This window comes from Gorilla gorilla, chromosome 4 (assembly GCF_029281585.2).
Source record: "Gorilla gorilla gorilla isolate KB3781 chromosome 4, NHGRI_mGorGor1-v2.1_pri, whole genome shotgun sequence".
NCBI lineage: Eukaryota > Metazoa > Chordata > Mammalia > Primates > Hominidae > Gorilla > Gorilla gorilla.
Window position 1 is genome coordinate 35,597,285 of NC_073228.2, and position 21,339 is coordinate 35,618,623.

The following is a 21,339-nucleotide window of genomic DNA, read 5'->3' on the forward strand; positions in this document are numbered from 1 at the left end:
ATATTTCACTAGATCTTCAATAATTGGGTTTGGAACCTTAAGTATACCCGGGAATGAAGAAAAAAACTACGTACCTGGATGGTTATCAGTAAAATGTCTAAAGCTGTTGGCTCCTCAGGTGTTGATAGAGACTTTCTCTGGCTTTGCAGCTTTGAGATCTGCATCCATTTGCCATTAAAAAATGAATAAAGCATCTCCACCTCCCTGATGGTGACTATGAGTATGTTTCCATGTCGATCTTTAATGGGCTCATAGTAAACTCTTCCCAAGTTGTGTGTCCCAAGTAAATTCTGGAAACAAATGGATTACCGGTAGCATAGAGGGTATTATGCTAACAAAGCAACACAACGGCAACAAAAGACACCGTGAATAATAATCTGATTTCTGAGAAGCTGTTTGCTCTCTTTTTTTTTTTTTTGCACTTAAACCTAGAATATATGGCATCATAGACATGTACTTCACAGAAGCTCAAAGGTCTTTACAAAGACATTTGTAAAGATTGCAGAGCCTGCAAAGATTACAGCAAGATGCATAAAAATTATGTTTTTTTAAAAAGGCAAATTCAGTATCTGTAAATATTTCTTACCCACATAGGCACACCAGTACATAAACCTCAGTTACCAGCACTTGAAGAGAATCCCAGATGTTTTAAAGAAAAATGTCTGATATTTAAAGTATGCTTCTGTGGAGTTCTCAGGAGATCTGCAGTAAGCTGGTATGAGGTGGGGTTGTTTAAAATGAAGAAGTGAATTGACAATGTAGCACATTGTACAGGTCCCCAAATGACTGCACATTCCCTTCAAGATACTTTAATTGGGAAATTGGCCTGATTCGACTTATCTGCATTTCAGGGGGCTTCTGTTTATTTAAAAATCTGTTAAAATTGCTTATAAACTGGGTCAACTGAGGCAGACAATACTTTTAGGAAGGTAGGAAGGGAAAGATGCCACACTCAATATGGAGGGGCTCAGGTAGTTATTCCTAAAATAAACAGGAGTTTTACAAATATGCAGGGTTTGAAGATTTCTAAGCTAGAACACTGGATGAATAGGATAAAATACCCTCTAGCTTTAAATATCTATGATTTCTAAACATTATAAATCATTCTAGAGCTCCTAGCTGTTACTTTTGTGAGCTCACATAAGAGGTGGTGAGATGCCCTGTTAGCATGAATACAGAAATAGAACTGGGATTTGTAAAAGTGACAAGGATGACCTAAAAATGAATGAGCCAGGAAGTCAACATCTACATCTAGGAAAACCCTGGAATTTTCCCTCACAGGTAGGGACTGCGGCCGAAACCTTATCTTCTACCTTACGAAGACCAGACATAGGACAAATAAGGAATTTCATAAATAATTTTTGACGTAAAAATTCATTTGGCAAGATCATGATTTTTTTGCAATGGCCTAATCACTCAGTCATATTTTTTCTTTCCAATATTTGTCTTCTAAATCATAGAGAAGTGGGTGTGGCTTTTAGTGCAGCCCTGTGGGGTACTAATAAGCAGTGTGATGCTGGTAAACTGGCCAGCGAAAAAGGAAAAAAAAAGGAAGAAAAGAAAAGAAAGCCCTGATTTGTAGCATATGCCGGTTTCTGTGGTGTAAATACTCTTGCTGTAGTGGGATTTCAAACTACCCAGAGTTTGACAGCAGGCTTTCAAAATCCCTGAATATTTAACAGTTGGCTCTCTCGGGCCAGTACAGGTTGGCTCCAGCCTACCATTGCTATTAAACCTTTACTTATATTTGGTATTGAATTTCAGGGTTGGCTACCATTTATTAACTGTTGGACTTCTGAAAAATTATTTACCCTCTCTGGTCCTGAGTATCATCATCTAAAAGTAAGAGTCTTTACAGCTCAGACAGCTGTTATGCTAATCCTTACCTCAGTGAATGTTTGAGGGATTAAACCAAGCGACTCATGAAAAAGTATTTTGTAAACCCTCAAGCTCGATGCAATGTAGGGTGGGGGCTTTCTTTACTGCTCTAATTGGAATACCACCCAGGCTTACATCTACTCCTTTTCAAGACCCATCCCAGATTTCACCTCCCCTGGGAAGACTTTTCCAACTCTCTAAGGGAGACTTTACCATCCCTCTTTTGTCCCTTGCTGTTTCCTCTACAAACTTCCATCTTAGCATGTCTCTGGCTTTACTGCATGTATTGGTGTATGAGTTCACGTTATGAATTCATAGTCGTTTCATCTTTGTGTCTCTGTGTCCCTTGCACAGTGCCTGCCCATGGAAAGGACTCAGCCACTTTTCGCTGACTTAATTAACATATTGTATTATCATTAAGATGCCGGAAAATGTGATTCACTTTGGACCAAAGCTGATGGGTAGACATTGACTACGGTGGTCTTTTCACTCAAACAAAGTTATTATCAGTGATTCACTGTCAGCTGTAGATAGGTTTTCTAAGGGGTTGAATAAGAAAGCACTATAAGTCTTCTTGAAATTTTTTATTGACATCAAATTAGGTTGGATAGCTAGCTTTGAGGAGAGCCCAATTTAAAAGTAGAATATTATTGTGAAAATAAATTGGAACCATCTTCCATGAGGGAGAATTCAAGGTTCTTTAGGGCCTAAAGCAAAAATAGACCATGTTAATACCTGTCATAATCAAGGTTAGGTGATCTGGGGCTCCTGATGATCCTATAAGAGCCACCTGATGGCTAACAGGAATGCATCTAGGTTATAACCAGGACAAATCACAGGGCTGTCAATAAGCCCTAGGCAGAGGCACAATATTTAGAGGTCTTTATTCAGTTTGGGGTGATGTGGACATGGGAAGGTGAAGGAAGTCCAGAGTTGGGATAAGGAGGCCTGAAAAAGAAGAGCAAAATTTTGGGAAAATCTTTTTTCCCCTTAACAAATGTAAAGAACACAGTATTCATATATTGTTACTTAGCTCTTACTCACTAACACTCATTTCTAAAAGCTATGGAGGAGGAAAGTTTAGCACAATCTGCAGTGTCAGATTTTTACTGTTTTGGGGGGATAAGTAGCTTAGACACCTTTCAATGTAAGAGCAATGTACACTTCTCCCTCTTTGGGCCCTCTGACATTTTCCTAAGAGAAAGAAAAACAATGTGGGCTTTTGGTCACTTACAGGATTTGTCACCTTAATTTTTTTTCCCAAATGCTGAGATACTTATCTCTCCTCTGGCCTAGGAAATTTTAATTAAGAATAGACTTCTTTTTCTTTTTTACTATAATATGAATATTTTTTTCTCTTTAAAATTTTGTCTGCTTTTTTTTTATAAATTACTACACAGTAAGATGATGAAGTACTGGAAAGGATGCAGGCTTTGGAGTTAAATAAATCTGGATTTGAATCTAGAATCTGCTACTTCCTATCTATGTAACCTTGGGCACAAATGATCATTTCTAGGCCCTAGTGTTATGATCTGTTAAAAGAATACCATCATAGTACTTTCTCATTAGGTTGTGGCAAAGATTAAATGACAGTAAAGTTTGTAAAGCACTCAACACAGTGCCTGGCACCTAGTCTGTTAAATAAGTGAAAGTAGTCACTTCACGGTTACTATTTACTATTATATATTAAAGGAGCTCACTAGAGAGCAGAAACCCAGAAAACAAGGTGCAAATTACACAGTGCTTGATATGCACTGTGATAAAGGTAGGTCCCCTGACTTGGACACAGTGACTAAGCCCAGTGACTATGAGCGCAGATGAGGGGGAGAAAGATCGTGATTGAGGCCTTTGTGAGCCGTGATAAAATGTCTGAGCCACAACGGGAGGAGTCTAAGTCAGAGAATGCCTTGGTCAGAATCTTTTAGATTGGCTACTCTGGCCAAAGTATGGAAAGTGGATTGGAGGCTGTCAAGACTGGTAGCAGAGAGATGACTTTGGAGGCTTTTGACCAAATTGGAGTAATCAGGCAGTAGTATACCAAACTGGAAAGGAGAGGAGAGTTAAATGAGATGCACCAGAGGAAAATCAATAGAATTTATTTATGGTTGATGCCAATCAAACTATGTATAATGCATTTTTACTCTCCTCAGAACATTGTTATTTTATTTTATTTTATTTTTTTGTGAGACAGAGTTTCACCCTTGTTGCCCAGGCTGGAGTGCAATAGTGCGATCTCGGCTCACCACAACCTCCGCCTCCTGGGTTCAAGTGATTCTCCTGCCTTAGCCTCCCGAGCAGCAGGGATTACAGGCATGTGCCACCACGCCCAGCTAATTTTGTATTTTTAGTAGAGATGGGGTTTGTCCGTGTTGGTCAGGCTGGTCTCGAACTCCCGACCACAGGTGATCTGCCTGCCTTGGCCTCCCAAAGTGCTGGGATTGCAAGCGTGAGCCACCGCGCCTGGCCACGTTGTAAAATATTTTAAATTAGTAGAGTGATCTAACATATTAACTATGTGTCAATCCTCAAATATCTTTTTCTTTCCCTTCAGAAAAGTTTTTCTATAACTTACGCCTCCCTTCCACCACTCTTACCTCCCTCACCAACAAAAGGTGCCTTCAGTATTTCCAGACATCTTCGCTGTACAGACTAGTAAATAGTTTGAGCAATAGGTCCTACCAAAAAAAGTGATGAAAGCAACTTTTATCACTGAACTAGGCATAAAGAAACTTAGAGAGAAGGGCATGCATACAGCACTCAGGCCTTGATGGGGGCACTGTGAAGGTGACCATTTATTGAAGACTATGAGGCTCTTCAGTCACGGTGCAGGACCGGAGAGCTATCCATCCAGGTGGTAACTATGCTACAAAACATTTCTGTGATCCCTTTTCCCTTTGGCTAGATAAAGTTTCCCTCAAGTGTGATCACTGGGGTACATGGGTTTGGATTGACAGATATATTTATTTATCCAACTTGTACTTACTGAGTGTCTACCACATTCCAGGCATTGGGGATATAGTGGTAGCCAAGACAGACACATTCCCTGAACTAAGGAACTCACAGTCCAAGTGGGGCACTAAACAGATAATAATACAAATAATGAACTCTGGGATTCTGATCACTTTCCTGAATGAAGAATACAAGGTGCTATGAGAGTGATTCACTTAATCAAGGGATCAGAGAAAGTCTCTTTAAGGAAGTATAAAAATTAAGCTGAGACCTGGAGGATATATAGGAATTAGTAAGGCAAAGTGAGCAAAGAAGGGGATTCTAAGCAAAGGAAACAGCTTGAAAACTAGCAAAGGATACGGAGAAAGACCAGCAAGTTGGAAGAAAATCGGAAGAGTGTGAAATTGTGGAAGCCAAGGGATATGCCAATCTCCAAAAGGAGTATGGAACCAAGTGTATAAAATGTTGCTTAGTGAAACCGAAGTCATTGGCATGACTAGATCTAGGTTTTGTGGGGGCCTGAACTATACAATTTTGAGGCACTCTTTAAGACAGAGAACACAAAATTTCAAAAATAAGACTAGGTATAAAAGTGAATCTTTATCCAGAAGGATAAAAGAAATTTCCTTCTCTCCAGCAAATACTAGAGTGTTTGGAATTTTGGGTCCCCTTTCCCCCAGAAATTTCTTTAGAAAGTTTGCGAGAAATGCTTCCTGACTGCAATCCAGCTTCCCTTCCCTAAAACACTGTGGGTTCCACACTTACAGGGGTCCCACACTCATAGCTCATGCAAGTGAGGGGTCCTGAAGCTCCAGCTTTGGCAGCATCATCTGCTTCTGGTTTCTGGTGCCCTTAAAGAGCAGTTTTGTATGCATCATGGTAGCAAAAGTCAGAGAGAGGTTTGAGAACTGGTAGGAAATGGAGATGTCAGTGGAGAAAGGGGATGTAGGTAACTCTTCCAAGAAGTTTGGGTGTAAGGAAGAGAATAGTTTGGTAGCTGAAGGGGCATGTGGGGCTATGAGAGGAATTTAGGGGGAGATTTAACCGGAAAGACTTGAGTATTTTAAAATAAAAATGAGAGGGAAGAGATGGGACCCAGAGCACATGTGGAGGAATGAACTTATGATAGGAAATGTGAGACTTTATCTTCTGAAATAAAAAGAAAAAAAAAGAAGGTTCGGTCTGTGCAAGGAGGTTTATAAATTTGGCAGAAAAAATCATTAATTTCCATTTTTTTCCTTGATGAATTATACAGTGAAATCATCACCTGAGATGTGAAGGAGAGTGTGGGGAAGGAGAAGGGATGTGGGAGAATGAAGAAGGTTTTTTTATTCTATTCTATTCTATTCTATTCTATTCTATTCTATTCTATTCTATTCTATTCTATTCTATTCTATTCTATTCTATTCTATTCTATTTTATTTTATTTTATGTTATTTTACTCCAGGCTCACTGCAACCTCTGCCTCCCAGGCTCAAGTGATCCTCCCACGTCAGACTCCTGAGTAGCCAGGACTGCAGATGTGCACCACCACATCCCGCTAATTTTTGTATTTTTGGTAGAGATGGGGCTTTGCCATGTTGCTCAGCCGGTCTGAAACTCCTAAGCTCAAGTGATCCACCTGCCAGCCTCCCAAATTGCTGGGGAGAAGGTTTTAAAATAGTTGCTTTACAGTGTGAGAAAGCAAATTTAGTAGAGAAAGGAAATTGGACCACTAACATTACGTGTGAGAATTGTAGTCATGAATTTAACACAAAACCAGTCAGCCCTTTTTTGTGATTTTTTTTTTTATGTGGCAATGTGTAACTATTTTAGACATGTTGGATTCATCCAGGCGTGGGATTTTTCCAAATAAATAATATGAAGGAGAAAATGGAATATTTTCAAGGAAGTGATTAAGATGGGCTAAGGAATCTAAGCTGGTCAAGGAAGGAAATGACTTCAGAAGTGGGCTGATGCATTATGAAAAGTGGTGAGGTCTATAGATTTGGAAGCTGAGGAAGTCCAAAAGTATTGTAATGGGAGTAGCTGAGTAGGGTCACACTGGCCATCATTGCATCACTCAGCGTCTGACTGCACTGACTTTTAACAGCCTGATCCTTCTCACATTGCTGATATCATATGAAAGTTCTAAGAAACCTCCAATAAACACATAATAAAGAGCCCCCCTTGAAATTCTAAGGTTTTTCAGTCTGTGATCCAGGCATGTCTGGGCTGTATGGTAGGATGATGGGAGGATCCACTAAGGAGTCTGAGTCTCTTAGGAATGTATTTATCCTAAAGAAAGAGTAGTGTGAGGTGCAGTGGCATGGTCCAACTCAAGCGGGTCAGTGATGAAAGGACGAGGCACTTTGAATTCAGCACAGTCATCATGGCCCACTCCAAGAACTGCTTCTTGAGTTGGAAGAGAAGATTATGCAATCAAGAGTGAGTTGAGGCCAGGCACGGTGGCTCATGCCTGTACTCCCAGCACTTTGGGAGGCCGAGGCAGGTGGATCACTTGAGGTCAGGAGTTCGAGACCAGCCTGGCCCACAAGGTAAAACCCTGTCTCTGGTAAAAATACAAAAATTAGCCGGGTGTGGTGGTGGTGGGTGCCTGTGATCCTAGCTACTCAGGAGGCTGAGGCAGGAGAATTGCTTCAACCCAGGAGGCAGAGGTTGCAGTGAGCCGAGATCACGGCACTGAACTCCAGCCTGGTCGACAGAGAGAGATTCCATTCCACCACCACCACCAACCCAAAAAAAACCCGAGTGAGTTGAAATGAACAGCTGTTTGCTAAAATCTCACTGAGCATACAAAGCAGCAAGCTACCTGTGTAATGGAATACATCACAGAGGAGCAAAATTTGCATTTCTGAATTAATTGTAATAGCAACAAAATATTGCAGGAAGTTGAATTATTATTATTGTGAGGGTTTAAGAAATGACATTCCTATAATTTTAGGTGGGGGGCAAAGCCATAGAAATTTTTTTTTGTTATTATGACTCTATTTTTATGCTGTGACCTACATGGCCTGGCCAAACACAGCTTACATAGATTCCTGTTATGCATATTTATGGGGTTGATGTAACTGCAGATTTGTAGGTAGATACCCGTTACTGATAAAGGCTCAGTGATCTCTTAATGGCCCCAATCCCATGTAGCAGATATTTTTTTTTCTGTGCTAAGATTCACAAATTCACTTAATACCAGAAAACAGTAAGAGGAAAACCCAGAAAATCTTGGTTAGAATTTAATGCTACTTCTAGGAGGAGCTCTGTAACCTACAAAGATTGGGGACTTGATCTGATGTGACTGAGAATATGGAAGATAAATCAATTCAGGCTTAAAGATAATCTTTTAAGCATTGTTTTCCATTTGTTTGTTTTTTTATAAGTAAGCAAAAATGTCTATGCTTTACCAAAATCATCACACCAAGAAACTGTTCAAAATATCTGCTCGTCTCTTTTTTCCATCTTCATATACTCATTAATGCATAGGACGTCAGAGCAGCAACAGTTCTTTAAGTGATCTCATTAAACTTCTCTTATTTTGCAAATGATGAAACTGGGGCCCAGAGAGGAGAACTGAGTCGGCTGACTAATATCAAATCTAGAACTCAAGTCTCCTTACTCCTTGTTTAATGAGTTACTCCTATACACTGTTCAAGAGAGACTCACTTGGAGGAGACTGCTAAAGGTACAGGTTTCCTATATGAAACCTGCATACCTACAGGTACGCAGCTCCAGCTGCTCAAGAAAACTTCATATTCTTAGGGGTCTGAAAGAGAAGGGAGCCCATCCTTTTCCTTTCTAGGTAGGACTGGTAACTGAATTTTCTACATTAAAAATATTTTTCTTGGGGGCCTGGGTTGAAACCTGGTCCCTTACCTGTAGCTGTGCTGTTGCTGCGAGCATCTTCTGCCGAGTTTGCAGCACTGTGGATGAGGATGAGGATATTGGTACGCTTTGCCTCAGCCACCTTATATCTTCCCACATACAAGACAGCTGCAAAAGAAGGCATGCAATCATGTCATCGTCCAAGCCAGTACATGATTTAGGTTGTGGCATCAAAGCAAAGCAGGGAGAAAGAAATCTGACCCCTGATGTTTATTCTCCAGTCGATTTTCAGACACACACGAAACAACTTTTTGATCTCTGTCCAATTGGAAAAAGATCTGAATGTTAATGAAATGGTCAGATCCACATTTTAGTCTTTGCCAAATGATCCCATAACTCAGAACAGTGGAGACACATTGTGACAGGATGCAAGTCTCTTTGCTTTGAAAATGTAGTGCACATGTTACTTTGGTGCTTTTTAAAATGACATAGTGCATACCAGGGCTGAAAAGGACCTTTGAGATACTTTATTTCTACCCCAAAACTCTGATCGCTGGAGACCCCTCAACTAATGTTTCAGAGATTTTTGTGCAGTAACATTGGTACAAAGTAGGGAAAAATGAAATCAGAACTTAGTATACCTTCGTGAACCACAGAAAATCTTGTGTAATAGAACTGGTGTGAGAGTCATCTATTTCAACAATTGGTACTTGATCTTCATTGGTGACTAAGATATTGTCTTTGTAATAAAATATAACGGCTATGTAGAGTCCCCTAAAAAGAAAAAGGAAAATAAAAGCATTGTCCTCAACCATCTTGGAAAAATATTTTTTCGGATGTGATAAAAGATGAATTTAAAATGTACCTAGGAACGTATTCCTGCTAAGTATCGCAAGTTCACTAGTTACAACTCAAAAGAGAGAAAATTACTGTCTTGCACAAATTCTCAGGAGAAAAGTGAACTTTATTGTTTTGAACACAAAAAAGAAATTTCTACCAAGTTTCTACTCAGAATCAAAACCAGCGCATTCTTGAAAAGTTAAGATTTCCTGAAAAAACTACATAGAACCCACCGTTTTAAGGTCTTCACAAACTTGTTTGAGGAATGGAACAGGTGTTTCAGGCTCCTCGAGACTGATTGCTTGCGGCCTGTGGTTTGTAATTTTGTACTTTCTGGAATGTATTTTAAAAAATACAGTATAAATTCCACTGGGCAGATCAACACCCCCAATTCCATTTTCCTACTTTCCTGCCTTCCCCTCCCCCATCCCTTTAGTGTCACTTATCCTCAGGTTCATGTAGGGATTCTGCTCATTCATGCCTATAAGAAGCTCTTGTAGCCGGGCGCGGTGGCTCTCGCTGGTAATCCCAGTACTTTGGGAGGCCAAGGGGGGCGGATCACGAGGTCAGGAGTTCAAGACCAGCCTGACCAACATGGTGAAACCCTGTCTCTACTAAAAATACAAAAATTAGCAGGGTGTGGTGGTGCGCGTCTGTAATCACAGCTACTCAGGAGGCTGAGGCAGGATAATTGCTTGAACCTGGGAGGCAGAGGTTGTAGTGAGCCGAGATCGTGCCAATGCACTCCAGCCTGGGTGACAGAGCGAGACTCCATATCAAAAAAAAAAAAAGAGAAAAAAAGAAGCTCTGGTATCTTGAGATGCCAGTGGTTAACTCAATGAACAACTCCTCAAAAATGCTGGAGATAAGTAGTCTTTATAACTGCAGAGGAGACCACCTAGGTGTTCTGTTGATACTCTCTGCTTTGAAATTTTTGATTTATTTTAAGGTAGGATAAAAAGACATGGAATCAACTCCTTTGCCCTTCTCCCTACTCCCGCAATTGCCTTCTAACATTCATACAATTCTCAATGTTGGTAAAGCATTCCCTGTAAGTCTATGTATTCTGTTAATTTTTTTCATTATAAAATTAATATAAGCACATTACAGAAAGTCTGGAGAATAGAAAAAAAAGAGCAAAACCCCACCCATATCATCTCGTCACTTCTGTATAACCACTGCCAGCATTCTGGAACAGTTTTTTTCTTCATTGTGTATGTTGGTTTACAAAAATGGGTGTAGGGATGGGTATGATTATCATCCTCATTATTCAGAAGAAGAAACTGAGGCTGAGAAGTGAAAAGAATTGCTCAAAAAGTCAGTGCCTGGGAAAACAGACATTCATTAATTGGACAAATATTTATTGGGGGCACTACCATGCATCAGGCTCTGCAGGTACAATGGTAAGCAAATAATTCATTGCTTCTGTTCAGGTCTTCTGCTTATAACATGGAGCTTGCCCTAATAAAGGTAGTAGACTTCCTATACTTCCTATAACAGCCTTTGCAAATAATATTGCATGGAGCTGGGCTACATAATCACTGATTTTAACTCTCATATTCTATGCAATGAAGGGAAAATGAGGTTGTTGGTATCACCACCAGACTGCTGACAGACATGTCACTGGAGATGAGAATATGGTCCATATGACTGCTGTTAGGCATAGAAACCTGGACAGGTGGCCCATGACTGAGGGCCAGTGTGTCTTTGGCTATGATTATATAGGAACAGCTGACTGACACAAGCATTCATGCCAGTTTCAAGCTTACATTGGTAATGGTTATTCCTTGCAGAACAAAGCAAAATCATTCTTTTTTCTGACTTGAACATGAGTTTGGCTGCTTGGAAATAATGCTGCTGGGACTTCCAGTTAAATATGGAAGAGTGAACATATTCATTACATACTACCCTTTCCCCAAACCTCACTAAAAGCAGAGTAGAAATTAAGAAAAGAAGGAAACAACATAAATTTTTAAAGACAAAGAGATGGGAAAGGAGACAAAAGTAAGCAAATTTCAGTAGCTGGAAAGCAGATGGATAGAAAGATTTAAGACTTGAGACAGATGAAGTCAAAGACAGCAGTGGAGAAAGTTCAGAAGTGATCTGATTCACTCCATGGTCTCCATGGACTGCTGGAAGTGAGGGGTGAGTGCGAGCTAAAAACAAGGAGGATTTGTGAAAGCCTGTTCAAAAAGTAGTTAGACTTCTAGATCTCCTCCTCTACTACATGACTGGACAAATACCTCTTCCCTACTCTAGAAGAAAGCTAGTGGCTTGTTCTCTGGAAATCAACAGACAAACGAACACCCAAAACAACAACAACATACATCTCTGGGGTGGGAGACATCAGGTAGTGTTGAAAATGGGGTGCTGATGATGGTGGCAGTGTACCCCAAATGGGCAGATTTATGCATAAGCTTTTATACATAATATTTCCCTATTGGGTTCTCAGAACACTGGTATCCAAACTTATACCTTCCAAGCAGGACACTGGAAGAAATTTCTGTGGAAAATTTGACCAGCCTAAGAGAACGTACCCAAAGATTCTGACATTGGGGATATCTCAATGGAAAGGTGGTGCCAGGTCACCCTACAATGAATCACTGTAAGTAAAGAGCCCTACGCATGTGCTCAGAACTTCCCAATGGCTATTGATTTCCCTTCTCTGAAATCTGAGCATTCATTGAAGGATCACCAGGCAGTTGAGAAAAGCATCTAACATGAAATACAAAGGCCAAAAATTAGTAAACAAAAGACCAACTTACAGAAAAGAAAGATTATTCTGAGGAAAGAAAATATAAAGTGAAACAAAACCTATCTTTAATATTCTGAGAAGTAAGAGAAGACTTGCATCCTTATAAAGAGAGTAAGAGTCTATAAAAATAACCAGAGGACAAAAGAGAGCATTGGCAATGAAAAACATGTTGTCAAAAGCTGAGAAACCGAATAGAAGGCTTAGCAATTAAAGCTGATGAAATCTCCAAGAAAGTAAGGCAAAAGGATGTAAGGATGGAAAGTAGAAGAAAAAAAGAAAATAAAATTAAAGGACGAATGTGGGAGAACCAAAATCTGAATAACAAGAGTTCTAGTAAGACAGAGGAGAGGAAAAGAAGGCAAAGAAATACTTAAAGAAGTAATTTAAGAAAATGTCTCACAATTGAAGGGTATAACTTTTCATGTTGAAAGGACTTTCCAGGTGCCCAATATAACAGACAACAGATGCCTTAGTACATCACTGTGAAATTTTAGAACATTGGAGTCAAAAGAAAACTTAAAACCTTCCAGAGAGGGGAAAAAAAGGTTTCACATAGAACCTCTGGAATTAGAATGACATCAGACGTAGTTCTGAAAGCTGGAAAACAATGAAACAATACCTTCAAAATATGAAAAAAAAGGATTTCAACCAAGAATTCTATACTCATCCAAAACCTTGAATAAATGTTAAGTAGAATAAATACACCTTTAGATATACAATTTCTCCGAAAATTAGTTCCCAAGCCCCCTTTCAGGATGCTGCTAGGGGGAAAGCTCCACCATGTAATACAGAAAGAAGGAACCCAATATTGGAGAGTGATAAGAAGAGTCCTCAATATGGTAGTAAAAGGCAATCCAAGGGTGACAGTTGTACACTGGGCAACAAGTGACCAGTCTAGACTGGAGCAGGACAGAGGACTCCATGAATGTTTCCTTAAGAAGATGCAATAGAAACATCTAAAGCATCTGATTATATTGAGAGAAGACTGATTTAATTCGAGAATAGTTTGGGGATTAATTATTATAGCCATATAGAAAAACAAGCAAATGCACAATAAATGATTATTAAATACAGGGAAAACAAAAAGTTATCCAGGAAAGGAAAATAATCATATAATTTATCATTATAATGTAAACAGTAAATACTGATCTTACTAAAATTCAATATACATATATTAAGAGATTGAGAAGATAGGAACTATGCAGGCAAATAAGGGAGGGGTGGGGTAAAAAGAGATGCATCATTACTTTCTTTAGTGAGGTAATGACTAAAATTGAAAAACATTATTAGAAATATGAGCACGTTACTTAGAGATATGGGGAAAATACTAAAAGAATTAGCTAAAGGTTAAGAGGTTATCTTTGGGGAGGAAAAAAATGGAAGAAGGAAGAAATTGCTTTTAAGAAAATAATAAAACTATTTTAACTGCTTTACTGAAGTTATTCAATCCTTAAACAATGAATGAATGAGGTATATATAATTATTATCTGCATTTTAGAGATGAGAGAAATGAAGCAGAGAGCCATTTAGGCAGTTTGCTCAAGGTCACACAGCCAGCAGAAGTAAAAGTACAGCCCAGATTTGAACTCAGGCAGTCTGGCTTCAGAGACACATTATAGTTATATATAGCTCACATAAAAATGAAGATTAAACTAAAAAAATCAGACTAAAAATAAAAAGAGAAAATTAAGAAGTACTGCTACCAGTTGGGAAAAGGGCACATGCAAGCATTAAATATTCTAGGTCTGGTCACATGGTAAAACTGTACTTTGGAGCCCTTGTGGTTGGATGGAGCCATGTGACCACCTCTGGCCAATGAGTTTTGGGTGTAATAACATGCAGAAAGTCTTGCCCATATGAGACCTTCAAGAGTTATTTTTCCCTCTCCTATGGTCGCTAGCAAATATTTCCAGAGAGAGGATGTTAATAACACAGAAGGAGAACTCCCAGCTGATCAGTGGTAAATGCATAGCATGAGGGAGAGATAAAGGTTTGGGGAATCATTTGGTTACTGTAACATAGTAGGGCTGACCTTGACTGACACAAGAGTCTAAACTAACTTTTCTCCTAAGAACCTTGTGGCTTCTATACTGTACTTCTCTACTTGGTTTGGAGTTCTGAGGCAACAGTTCATTTTCTGTACTCTGAATGTAGTAGTTCCCTAACTTGTAAGGAGCATAGGAGTTTACTTCATTCATGTTGGCATGTCTAGCCCCTACTATGTGACCTACAAATTACATAGTAGGCAGGGTTTCAGTTACTATTGTTTTGCAAGTTGAATAATTGGATAATAATATAAATTCATCCCTATAGGATATTGCTATGATGAACACGATTGTTGTTTTAATATTGTAATTCATTATGTACATCAGTGTACCCACCTTGTGAACAATGAAGCTTGCTTAACATCTCCCTTGAATTTTCATCCCAATACTAAGCATGCAGATCAGCTTTGGCCAGTTCTTTAGCCAAAATGCAGAAATTAATGTAGATGTTGGTACCTCCTATTTAGGATTTTAGTAGGAGAAGTGATTTTTATTATTACTCCCATATTTGGAATATGTTGTATAGTTAGTGAGTCATTACAGGGTCATTACAGTACAGTCACCAATTACACTTCAATTCTGTGGAATATCCATAAAGTGCTGAGGATGGAGAGTGGCCCCATTCTCAATGGGAGAAAAATAAGTTACAGTTTGCCAGGGAAAGACACTGTGTCGGGTGAATTTAATGCACCTAATTTACTCTTCATAGCAATCCTGCAAGATAGGTAATATTATCCTGACTTTGCTGATCAAGAAACTGTGGATCAGAGTGGCGAAATCCTCTTCCCAATAATATACAGCTTGTAAGTGGTAGCATTGGAATCTGAAATATTACTTTTTCTAATTGTAAAGTTGGTAAAAGTTTATGTCCCCAATAAACCACATAGTATTTCAATGTATTTGAATATTTTAAATAAGAATTTTGTAATAATAATAAAAAAATTTTGTAATTCTCTGTAAGCAATACTTATTCTTCATTTATCCTTCTGCATTAAGGGTTATGTTAAATAATCTTAGATTCATTCTTTTTGTGTGTGTATGAGGTAATTTATTTTGGCATATCATGAGTTAGCATTTCCCAAAATTTGTGCTTTGGAATACTAATACTGTGAAAAAGTTGTACATGGCTAAAGAAGTTTGGAAAATGCTTGTTTAAGCAAATGTGACATGTCTGTTTATTAGAGTCCTTAATATTCTAAAGTATATTTTAAATTTCTAAGAGAAGATGTAGAATTCAACATTTCCAAAACTTACATGACAAGAGAACCTTTTTCAGCTGAGCATATTATTGGATCACTGATCTTTGGAACATACTTTGAGCACTGTTTAAGTATCCAAAGTATATTTCATATAAAATATATTCTTCTTTTTTGGAAAATTCTACCTTATGCCTTACTTAAATCTTTCCTGATATTGTGTGTATATTTACATTCCTCTGGGGGAAAAGCATATACATGACAGAAGTTGGATGGAAACTATAGAAACAATTGGACCATCTAGGCAGTCATTTTTTGATTATTAGACAGGAATCCAGTGGTAATGGGGAGAGCATGAATCCTCAGATAATATTAAAAAAATCTCTCATTCTCATGAGTAGTTTCAGCTTTTCCCCCTCTGATCAAGACCAAACACACAGTGGCTTATGAATTTCCAAGAATCATCTGTCCACTTGCTTTGTTACCTTTGCTGTCACACAGGAACCAATGGGCAGGGATGTGATGGAAAGGCAGAAGATGAGAAAGGAGCTTTGGTAACAACTGGCCTGGTTAAATGAGCCCTCAATAACTGAGAACTGACTAGACTTTGGTCAGTGTGGAATATGCTGAAGGTCCTGGTCTGGGTAAAGACTTCTTAGAGATCTGGGAATGGAAATCCCACTTGGGTTTCAGAGCGACTGCATGCATATTTACATATCCTAATGAACTGGTCATTAGAAGAATATTATTTTCTTCCAAACACTTGTCCTCATTTCTAGCTAGAGCCAACATTGCTGAAGGGTCGTACTGTGATAGCTATGTAGTAATTGGGAACAACCTTTTGCTAATGCTCAGTATGACTTAGCTATAGCAAGCTCAAACTCAGTGAGTATCTCTTAGTTTCAACTGTGGATTTTTTTTTTCTTTTAAAAAATTTGCCATTTTTAGAGACAGAGTCTTGCCCTGTTGCCCAGGCTGGAGCACAGTGGCATGATCATAACTCACTGCAGCCTCAAACTCCTGGGCTCAAGAGATCCTCCACAACAGTGGATTTCTTACCCAGCTGTTCCAGCAGTGTCCTAAATCTACAGCGCACAATGGAGCTAGAGATCTGATGGAGGCATGGAAAATGAAAACTTTATGTAGGCTTTAATTCTCCAAATAAAACTAAGTACCTCTTCCACGAATCGTTACACAGATCAGAAATCTGACCCTGTCCCAGTTGAACAGCCCAAGTAGAAAAGAAGCTTTTAAAGCCTTCTCAGAGATTCTCTGGGTGTAGCTGGTGAAAGTCTAGGGAATATGTGCTCTACTTTCCTGTGAGCAGTGGTACAGAGGAAGATTAAAATTCAGGATGAGGTTACAGTTCAGTGCCCAGTCCTGATGTAAGGGTGTGGGACAAAAATGAAGTGTGTCAGGAGCACTGGACTTAGAACCAGAAAAATCCAGCTTGGAGTCCTGATTCTGTCTTTTCCTGGCATTGTGACCTTGGGGAACACTACTTAGCCTCAGTGGTAATTACCAAAATGAGGATGAAAATGAGATACTGGGTGTGAAATTGCATTGTAAACTATATTATTAATAAATATGGAGGTTTATTATTATTGTTCTTATTATAATTGGCTGGGCTCCTGCAGGGATACTCAGGGGATTTTCCTTGGAGGCAAAATGTTTTTGGGTGAATATCCCAAAGAGCTAGCCCCATTGAGGAGTCTTGTGAAGGGACAATTCCGAGAGAAGGGAACTCATGGCAGCTGCTGTTTTTCTTGTGCTTGTTTTCAAACCGTTCATATGGAGAGAGGGAGAGGGAAAGGAAGGGAGCGAAGGAGAAGGAAGTCTCTTCTGAAGGGTTAAAGCAAGATAGTGCTGTAAAGTGATTCCAGATGTACAAATATTAATATCTCTCTCCCTGATGAATGAGAAGGTATGACCCAGTTAGGAAACTGCTAAAATTACCGGCGCCACCGAGACCTCAGTTGATGGCCCAGCACAGATTTTTATCCTTACCCCGGCAACTGTAATGCTGATGAAGGGCTCGGACCTGCTGCAGCAGACCTTCCAAAACTTCACTCTGTCCCTTGTGTCTGGGCTCTCTGTCGTCATAGTCTTTCCAGTCTATTGAACAAAAGAAATAAACATAGTGAAATTTTAAAGGAGGGGAGGCCTCTTCCTTGCCCTGCCTCAGGAGCCGGAGTTTTGCTCATACTACCCACAGTCTCCGCGGATGAGCACCCCGCACATGCAGAGCAAGCAGGCGATGCCAAGGATTTGGAAGCTGCCATTGTTCAGAGCTCTGTGCAAAACAGTAATTGTGGTTGGTTTCTTGTGTCGGGCAGTCTTAGGGCAAGAGAAAATGGTAATTGAAAGCCAAAAGAAAACAGGAATTTGGGAGTCCAATCTCACCTCTTCCAACCCCTTCTCCCCTTTTAGCCTTCTACATCCTAACCAGTTCCTCTGCCATCTCTCCACTGAGCACCCCGAGTCTCAACTGGATTTTCACAGTAGGAAAGAAAGGGGTGGGAATGTGCAGACTAGATGAAATCCACAGTCCCAGTGCTTTTATTGTAGGTTTCACACTTTTGGCCAAATTGACATTTCTTTCCAAGGAAAGAGCCCATGTCAGATGCCAAGAAATGGAAATCTACATTTTGCTCTAATGAATGTCTGCTTTGGTTAGCTGGCACAGCAGCCCCTGCACATACTCTGAGCCACCAACCACCCTGTCTGCTCAGTCTCTAAATATACAGTATTAGCTTACAAGGCAAATTTAAATTGCAATACCCACTGAGATTTTTCTCCCCCTTCTATTTTCATTCCGTTTAGCTATAATGATATCAAGAGTAATAACCCATATGGGACTAATGTCAAGATTGTAATTCTGCTGTCTCCAACTCTTGATTTTTTTTTTTTTCAGCAGGTCAGTCATTTCAGAGTCCATCCCTTCTTCCTTCTATTTTCTTTCCTCCAGTTTTCCTTTCTGGAGGAAAAAACAGAAAGCAACAACTTAATGTCTTTCTTAGTTGAGATGCTTTCTCTAAAATTGCTAGTCATTCTTCCCCAAAAAAGCCAGTTAGTTCATGAGTGTATCTTGGGCTTAAATTCTAGTTGAACAAGTTTCAAACTCCTTCCCCCACAGATTTATTTTAAAATATGGGGTCTCTTTCATTCAGAAACTTAATTAGATGTCATGACAGTTAAAGTTATGTAAAAGCATTCCATAGTGGTTCATCCAAGGCCCAGGCATATAGCACAGTTAGGAGGACCATAGGTTCTGAAGTCAGGTAAACACAGGTGTGAATCCTGACTCCTACAAGTCCTAGCTCAGTGTCTGCAGGCAAGTTACTTATACCAACAGGGCCTCTACTCCCTAACATGAAAAATGAGGATAGTATCTACTTTGCAGGATATTTGCGAGCATTAAATGAGAGATATATCTTAGGTGTCTGGCACAATGCCTATTACATGATAGGCATTCTGTAAATATAACTTAAAAGGAAGGGAATTCATGACGGAAACACCATTTCTTACCCTATCAGCTGATTACCTATGAAGAAGGGGGCCTCAGAGATTTTCTGATCCTTCTTCCTTTCCACCCTCCCCCATGTACCTGTCTTTATTTTACTTTTCAGGAGACCGGGGCTGATATAACCAATCCAGTTGTATATGACTCAGCTTGTGAGTGGCACAGCCAGGGCAATAATAACATCTCCTGACCCTCAATATATTGCTCATTTCATATACCATGGACATGCTTTTTATTTTTCTATTTTCTCTTGGGAAGGAAGGTCAGAAGCTTGGTTGGAGTTTGTGTGGTGTGGCTTAATTGTGGTCAATGCTGGAGACAGGGAATTGGCACAGGTACCTTTTGTAGAGTCTTTGTTCCTTGTGGTCAAGAACCATGACTTAATTTCTCTTTGCCTCAGATTTTTTCTTTGTAAAGTGAGGTTTTTCTTTTTCTTTTTCTTTTTTTCTGAGAAAGAGTCTCGCTCTGTCACCCATGCTGGGGTGCAGTGGCACAATCTTGGCTCACTGCAACCTTTGCCTCGAAGGTTCAAGTGATTCTCCTTCCTCAGCCTCCCAAGTAGCTAGGACTACAGGTGTGTGCCAGCAGGCCTGGCTAATTTTTGTAGCTTAAGTAGAGACAGGGTTTCACCATGCTGGCCAGGCTGGTCTCGAACTTCTGGCCTCAAGTGATCCACCTGCCTTGGCTTCCCAAAGTGCTGGGACTACAGGCATGAGCCACTGCGGGCCTGGCCTATAAAGTGAGGTTTTTGTTTTTGTTTTTGTTTTGAGACGGAGTCTCATTCTGTTGCCTAGGCTGGAGTGCAGTGGTGCGATCTTAGCTCACTGCAACCTCCGCCTCCTGAGTTCAAGCAATTCTCCTGCCTCAGCCTCCCTAGTAGCTGGGGACCACAGGCATGTGCCACCACACCTGGCTAATTTTTGTATTTTTAGTAGAGACAGGGTTTCACCATGTTGGCCAGACTGGTCTTGAACTCTTACCTCAGGTGATCCACCCGCCTTGGCCTCCCAAAGTACTGGGATTACAGAGTTTTTAAGTCTCTTTTTAGTTTGTCTGAGGTTTAAGAAAACAAAGCACCATCTGGGGCACAGAGCAGACTCGTTAAATGTTGGTGAGGCATTGTGAATAGAAGCACGATGATGTTCAGGTAGGATAAGATAGGAAAGGATTTTTACTGGAAAGTTAAAAAATGTTTGAGGAAATAAACACTCGGTATCCTTTAGATCATTTTTAGCACCCCCAGAATTGGGGCACAGTGAGAATAAACGTTGCGGTCATAGATTCCCAAAGGCCATTAGGAGTTTATTCTCTTAGTTGGATGAATGCATCTGAAGTGCTCATGATAAGATAAGCAAGGTTGTGTGTTTGAGTAAGACTCCTAGGTGGCTGAATTACTACGCGTCCCTGAACATGCCAATGCATTCTAAGGAGTGTGACTGCTGTCATCAATGTGAGGAGAGCTGAAATAGGCCTGTCTCTTTCAGCCCTATTACATCAGAGGTGAGCTCCATCTGATGACTTTATGATACATTAGAAAATTGCTAATGCTAAATTGCAGCCCAAGTGAGCACTGGACATAATGCCAAGGTTTTTGGAAAGAATGAGTTTTTCTCATAGATGTTTGGAAGGTTCTGACGACTACATAAAATAGGAGACTTTAGGGATGAGGGAGAAAATTGAAAATATATTAAGAAATCAGGAACCTGACAGGAATAAACTTAGCATGGTAGGAAAAGAGCAGATTGTGTCACATAATACAGCTCACTGTTCTGGTAATGAGACACTTCAACTGTGACACAATGCCGAGCTTACATTCACTGGCGATATCGGGATTTTCCTGATCGTAACTCAGACAAGCCTGTCTGGGTCCTTTTCTCTTACTATGTACCATACCATATAACATAAGTCTGTAAAAACACATTAAGGCCTTTTGTAAAAATATTTTTAAAAAAAGTTTTATAGCCTACTGGAACATATTACCAAATTTCCAATTACCCTGTCATGTTAGAATACATTGTCCTCTAGTAAATATCTGAATACCGATATATGTTACATCACAATGTCATACTCTGTTTATAAATAGGAGTGTTTTTATATTGTTCCTTCCAAGCAATAGGGCATGTCTGCAACAACTATAACCACGTTAGGATTTCAGTTCTTTGCCAGTTATCATTACTAATCAAACATACTATTTTAGAAAGTGGTTGCTATTTGATATGTTAATTACCAGTTAATAAGTGACTCCTCCCAGTCCTGAACAACTAACTATTCTGGTCATTCTGGAGATGGCACCTCAAATGGGCTGTGACAGATGTGTCTGAATGGAACGTGCAG

General features: G+C 39.7%; 1 protein-coding gene across 1 annotated transcript in view; it reads right to left on the minus strand.

Annotated features, from left to right (window-relative positions):
• ANKFN1 (ankyrin repeat and fibronectin type III domain containing 1) overlaps positions 1-21,339 on the minus strand; it is a 241,417-nt gene that overhangs the window by 44,751 nt on the left and 175,327 nt on the right. Inside the window, exons 9-13 of the mRNA XM_063706249.1 lie at positions 17,490-17,597; positions 9,720-9,819; positions 9,288-9,420; positions 8,698-8,814; positions 75-290 (exon numbers count right to left, since the gene is read on the minus strand). Coding sequence (XP_063562319.1) covers positions 75-290; positions 8,698-8,814; positions 9,288-9,420; positions 9,720-9,819; positions 17,490-17,597 — 674 coding nt within the window. The remainder of the gene's footprint in view (positions 1-74; positions 291-8,697; positions 8,815-9,287; positions 9,421-9,719; positions 9,820-17,489; positions 17,598-21,339) is intronic.